We start from the raw sequence: 6,358 nt of genomic DNA, 5'->3' as shown, positions 1-6,358 counted from the left end.
GAGGTCAAGGGTGGTCCAACCCCAGCAGGATCCTATTCACTTCTGGACCCTCACCCCTCTGGTGAGTTATTTCATTCATCACCTGTGGGAGCCCCATTCCGCCCCTACCAAAGCTGCTCCTAATCCCACCTCTGTCCACCCCCAGCCCTGGCCCCTGGCTCTGCCTCCCTCACTCCGGGGAGCAGATCTCGCATCCTGTCTCTCTCTCTCTCTCTCTCTCTCTCTCTCTCTCTCTCTCACACACACACACACACACACACACACACACACACGTCTCTAAGAAAAGCCTCCAGCTCTGCTGTATGTGCCGGGGGTGGGGGGCATTCCTCCTTCTCCCGGCCCCTGGCCCCAGGCTCACTTTCGGGGCCCCCTCAGTGTCCACTGTGCACCTGAAGACATGCAGAGGAGCCCCAATCTTAAATTTTAAAAAATCACAACTCTGTGACCACCTCATCTCTCGCTCCTCCTCTTCTTCCAGCAAATACTGTCTCAGTGCCTCCTTCACGCCAGGCCCTGTTCTAGGCAGGGGGGTTCCCGGATGAGCAAACCTGGCGGAACCTGCACCCTGGAGCGCAGACTGCGTGAAGGAGCAGGGAGCCCCCCTCCCCCACGCCTTCTCCCGGCTCACAGGAAAGAAGCTTGTGTCAGTGGGACGTGATCATACGTGTTTTATTGAGCATACAGAGGTAACGCCATTGTCCTCCAGCAATACAATTCACGATTAATAATCTCTGACTCTGTTAACGTCTCCACAGGGACCTGCCCCAGCCTCTTAGACATCATTACTTGGGACATCACACTTTCCAGGGCCGGTATTTCCGGAGATGGATCTTGCAAGAGGAGAAACGCCTCTGGTCCGGAGCAGACCCGTGGGATTGCAGAAGAGTTCGTTTCTCTGGCCAGATGGGGTTCCTTCCATCCGGCCACCATAGTGATGATATTTGTCGTAAGAGCTGGTGTTACAGGAGCCACCCAACGGCGAACCCGCACGGAGAGGGGCGCCTGCGCACTGCGAGGCAGGGTGGGAGGTGGGTCAGTCTGGAGAGAGACAGCACAGAAGCCCGTGGACAGTCCCAGCGGGGCCTGCGCTCCACCCCGGGCTGGTCCTAGTTGCGGATGTTCCCAGACACCTGTCAGTCAGGAAGAAAGCCCAGGAGGGAAACTCCGCGCAGACCCACTTCGCAGGCTCCCCTTCTCGAGTTACTGCCCCGAAGCAGACAGTGGAAAGTCCTTCAGTTCCTCCTTCTCCGGGTGCACCTCTGACACCTTGTTCATCTTGGTGAAAATCTGATTGATCTCTATGAATGTCTTGGCCTTGGTCTCGGGGACAACCAGGAAGATGTAGATGGTGGTGAGGAGACATATCACAGCAAAAATGATGAAGCTGTACGGTCCGAGGCCCGCCTGTGCGAAGGGATCGGGGTTCACTTTCTCGAAAAGGTTCTCCCCCTATCGCTTGAGGATTTGCGCGTGTGGGGCCCCCCGGGGCGCACTTACTTGGATGAAGGGGAAGATCAAGCCCACGGTGAAGTTGGACAGCCAGTGCACGCTTCCCCCCACCATGAAGGCAGACGGCCGGGAGGATTGCAGGAAGATCTCGGTGATGAGCAGCGCGGGGATGGGACCTGGGGGAGGGGCAGGGTGGGAGAGGAGGAACAGCTGCCCCCTCTGGAAGCGGCTAAGCCCCCGAAGGGTCCCGGAGCCCCTGCCGTATCGGGGGGCCCGAGGCATCAGGCCCAAGGGGCATTGTGTCTCCGGGACTCCAGGGCTGGTGGAGAAGCAGAGCGAGAAGGCCAACAGCAAGAATGGGGCACTACAGGTGACACCCTGTGATGTCCCTACAATGGGTCTGTGACCACCCGCAAGGATCTCTACACCAACCACACGGCCCATTTCAACCCACACAGTCGAGGTTGCCTTACTGCCTTCACTGTAATTACGCTCTGTCCAAACCCCTTAGCGACAGGAAGGTAGGGGAGAAGCTGTTTGGGGGCTGCACCCAGCCCTCCAAGGAGCCGCTCCGGGGAAGAGAGGTTTCTGGGCCTGATGGTGCAGGAGAGGAGACCAGGAAAGGACGGAGTCCGCGCTGGGGTACGTACTGGGCCCAAGGGCGTGTCCTATGACGTAGGCGATGACGCAGGCAATGCTGACGTAAGGCATCCAGGATATTGTGTCCTGTGGGGAGACAACAGGGTGGGACCACTGCCAGCAAAGCAGGGACAACCAGGGATGGGGAACGTCGGGAACCTCGGTCCCGGGACAGCCAGGCGCGCTGACAGGGCTGGGGAAGGAGGGCTCCTGGCTCCTCCAACGGGCAGCACCAACCGGATGCCCCCGGAAAATCAGCCGTTCGCGGGGCAGCGGGCTGCTTCGGGATGGGGGTGACAGGGCGCTGCAGATGGTCCTGGCATCTGAGTCAGCGTGGCTGCTAAAAGATCATTCTGGTCTTCTTGCTTGTAATTTTGCTTGTAATGCCAGCGAGGGCGCCGGGGTGGACGGAACACAAGCCCCCCTTCCTCACCTGCAGGGCCAGCGCGGCCGTCAGCACGCAGCAGGCCGTGAAGCAGACGGAGAAACCCAGGAGCAGCAGGACCCTCCGGCCCAAGAGCTCCACCACGAACACCTGTGGGGGGCAAAGGTCGAGCAGGGAGGGTCAGGAGCCCCGCCAGACAGGAGGCCGTACCCATGCCTAAAGCTGCCTTCACAGGAAGCCCCCATGGCCCCCAGCTCCCCCCACCCTGCCCAGGCCAGGGGTCCCATGTGCTCCTGGCACAGGTAGCAACCCCAATGTCACACGCTGGGGAAGAGCCACTTCACACAGTGGAAGCTTCCAGAGTCAGGGGCAGGGGTCCCCATCTGGGGGGGGTTGCATAGGCTGCCCCTCGTGAGAGACAGGCTGTCTGTCATCCAACAAAAGCCAGAGGCTGGAGATGGGACCCCCCCCACCTCCCCGCCTTAAGATGCCCTCCGTCCGTGGCGGCTGTCGGAGACTCACGGCACAGACGGTCATCAGCACGTTGACTGCCCCGGTGCCCGCTGTCACATACTGGACGTCGTGATCGTTCACCCCCGCGCTCAGGTAGATCTGGTCTGCGTAGTAGTAGATCTGGAAGGTACCCCAGAGGCTGGTGGGGCCCTCGGGGCAGCGCCTGCGGCACCGCCACCCCCGCGGGGACACCGCCCACCCGCTGCCCCGGCCCCACCGCCCCCATACCGCGTTCACTCCCGACAGCTGCTGGCCACCCATGAGGACGATGATGGAGATGACCTGCCACCGCAGGGACCTCATGCCGAACAGCTTCAGCACGGAGATGAAGCCAGCGGCCCTCTCCGCCTCGTCCTCCTGCCGGATCTCCTCTATCTCCGCGCCCACGTCGTCCCAGCCGCGCAGCCTCTTCAGCGCTAAGGGAGGGGAGCAAGGGGTCGGCTCAGGGGTCCCCAACTTCCCGGCGCCTAGACGCCGCGGCCTCTGTCCCCTGCCCCCCGCACAGTAGAGCCTTACCGTTTCTGGCAGCTGCTTCGTCTTTCTTTTGAATCAGCAGGTACCGGGGGCTCTCGGGGAAGAAGGGCAGGAAGAGCAGCTGCAGAGCCGCCGGGATCCCGGTCAGCCCGAGGAGGACGGGCCAGCCTGCGGGGAAGCCAGCGCCCACGTGAGAGCTGGCCCCAGCCCCTCCAGCCACCGCTCCGCCCTGGACTGGTGTCCTTAAGGGCTGGACACAGAGCTGGTGACACTGGACCCCCTCCCACGCTCAGGACTCTGCCAGGGCCACCGGAACACCTGAACAGGACTGGTCTGAGCCGCGGTGGCCACGGAAATGAAAACCACAAACAAGGTAAATGTCCACGATGGCAGAATGGATACACGAAGCATGGTGCATTCACAAAACAGCATCCTATATTGCACTGAAATGGAAGCCAACCACGACGGGGGCCAGTCGCAGAAACCCGATGCTGGGGGCAGCAGCCCACACCATGTGGTCCAACGGGGTGAAGGCCAGAAACAGCACATGAACTCGATCTTTGCAAAATGTGGTAAACTATAGAGAGACGCGAGGCTGGGATGATAAATGTTGGTATGGTGGGGGTGGGCAGGCCACGGCTGGGGGCACGCAGAAAGCCGCGGGGAGCACGGGCATGGCTCTAGTTTGGACCTGCATCCAGACCAAACACTGGCGTTTGATTTCGGGTGGAGCGAATGTACATACGTTTATGTTTTATGCGCTCTTCCTTCTGCGTGTTCTTTTGCATAACAATGGTCCAGTGAGTGATGAGTAGTTTAGGCTCCTTCTAGGAGCTGTTAATGCCCTGCCTCTTCCCCCTTCTCCCAGGGCTGGCAGTCAGTGATGACGGCGGATGCCCGTGTGCCAGGCACTGCTCTAACCGCTCTTCGTGTATTAACTCACTTCCCCGCCAGCCACATCGTGAGGCAAGTGCCAGGACCAAGCCCACCGCACACCTGCAAATGCAGGCTTCCCTTGGTCCTGAATCCATCACCCTGCACAGCCAACAGCAGGTGTGGACCTATCTCCGACTTGGGCCACTGCTGTCTGGCTCCACCCCCCCCCCATGGAAACTCTTCTTGGAGACCCCGAACTGCCAAATCCAGAGACCCTGCTGCAATCTTTCTAAGAAGATTGTCAGACTTCTTCACATCCTCTGCACCATGGCTGCCTGCCTGCTGCCCTCTCTTCTGGGCTTCCTCCCTTCCTTGTTCTCGAGCACCTGTCACATGCCAGGACTTGTGCTGGAGATTCAGAGATGCCTAAGGCCAAAGCCCTGCCCTCCACACACTGCCCAGAGGAAGGGCACCAGGAGTGAAATAGTCTCAAAAAAGGATGGAAAATGCAGTCCACACAACATTTGTGGACACACAACTTCTGCGTTTCTGGCTCCCTGTGCGTGTCTGGAACGCTGGTCTGCTCCCCACCCCTGTCCAGGTCCTCGGCCCTCTCGGAGGCCTCCCTCACTGGGCAGAACCAGTCACTCCCTTCTGCATGCCAGCAAGCACGTCATGGACATCAGGGCTCTGTAGATTGCCCTGCATCCTGCCGGTCATTTAGGGGCCTTCCCTGGGACACAGGAACTCAGCCCCTTAACCCCTGGTCCTTGCTCCTTCCGAGGGTGATTGAAAGGGGGACAGTAGTTGCTTAACATGGATCTTGGTTCAAGCCACCTGGATGTGTGCCCTAATGAAACCTTGGACGTGTTATCCAACCTCTATATGCTTTAGGTTCCACATCTGTAAAATGGGTATAATAAACAGTATCTGCTTTTGAGGGTTGTTGGGAGGATTGAATGGAATTAATATAAAGACTTGGTGCCTGGACCATAATCAGCACGTTCTGGCTCGTGTGACTATTAATGGTGATTTCCCTTTCAGAGGTTTGAGACCAGAGACTGGGCTGGGGGTCATGCAGAGGCAGGGGCTGTTACCAGTTACTGTGCACCTAGTATGTGCCAGGCTAGGGCTCTCCAGGAGGGCGGTGCAGCTCCAGAGTCAGGCTCACCACCTGACCCCCAGGGGGCCCCCCTTTCCTGGCCTATGGAATGGGACGATCACAGAGCCCGCCTCCTATCAACCAGCAGTGTTGCTGGGAGGCTCAATTGAGGAGGTGGCGGGAAGCCTCAAGCACGGAGCCTGGCGCACTGGTGGCCGTCATTGGCACGCCCCGGGCCCCTATGTGGACAGCCAGCGAGCAAGCCAAGAGAAGATCAGGCAACAGCTCTTCCCACTCACTCGCTCTAAAGCCCCTTCATCCGTGTCCTCGGAGGGACCGGAAAATGTCAGCTACACGGTCCCCGCCAACTAATTCAGGGCCCATTGTGTGCAAATGCTGAGCGAGCACCGAGGGGCCAGGGCAGCGTGGCGAGGCCGGCCAGCCGACTGGAGAGCAAAGACCAGCTCACAGAAACATCCAGTCGGAGCCGCGGGAGGGCTGGGGTCTGGACGCGGCCGGGGCTTACCTTCTTTGTTTGCGAGGAGGCTCCGAAGACCGAAGATCTGAGCCACGAGGATGCCGACGGTGATGAAGACCTGAGGGACCACCCCGAGGGCCCCCCTCAGGTTCTTGGGGGCCAGCTCCCCCAGGTACATGGGGACAACATTGGAAGACAGACCTGGCAGGGGATTGAAGTAAAAACACCATCAGGAAACATGAGTCTGGCAGGGACAAACTGTGTCTTCAAACACACTCATTTTTATTCAGCAATCACATCCGCTGGGCTGAAACTTTTGTCTCAAAACGGCGAACACCTCTTTTAATTATTTATCCTTTAAATTGTAAGGAAAGAAAGAATAGTCCGAGCCAAGGAAGTTCATAGACAAGCAGCCTGGCTTTTCAACTGGTGTTGCCAGGGG

At 59.1% G+C, this 6,358-nt stretch overlaps 1 protein-coding gene across 1 annotated transcript in view; it reads right to left on the bottom strand.

Moving 5' to 3' along the window:
• Positions 1–651: 651 nt before the first annotated feature.
• Positions 652–6,358, bottom strand: part of LOC123796180 (solute carrier family 2, facilitated glucose transporter member 5) — an 18,875-nt gene continuing 13,168 nt past the window's right edge. Inside the window, exons 5-12 of the mRNA XM_045803594.2 lie at positions 5,965–6,117; positions 3,503–3,628; positions 3,215–3,402; positions 2,996–3,106; positions 2,522–2,623; positions 2,100–2,175; positions 1,498–1,625; positions 652–1,404 (exon numbers count right to left, since the gene is read on the bottom strand). Of these exons, the coding sequence (XP_045659550.1) occupies positions 1,201–1,404; positions 1,498–1,625; positions 2,100–2,175; positions 2,522–2,623; positions 2,996–3,106; positions 3,215–3,402; positions 3,503–3,628; positions 5,965–6,117 (1,088 nt within the window). The 3' untranslated portion in view covers positions 652–1,200. The remainder of the gene's footprint in view (positions 1,405–1,497; positions 1,626–2,099; positions 2,176–2,521; positions 2,624–2,995; positions 3,107–3,214; positions 3,403–3,502; positions 3,629–5,964; positions 6,118–6,358) is intronic.

The sequence above is a fragment of the Ursus americanus genome, chromosome 33 (assembly GCF_024610735.1).
Source record: "Ursus americanus isolate L20-20 chromosome 33, mUrsAme1.1.p, whole genome shotgun sequence".
Classification (NCBI taxonomy): Eukaryota; Metazoa; Chordata; class Mammalia; order Carnivora; family Ursidae; genus Ursus; species Ursus americanus.
This window is presented reverse-complemented; position numbering and strand designations above follow the sequence as displayed.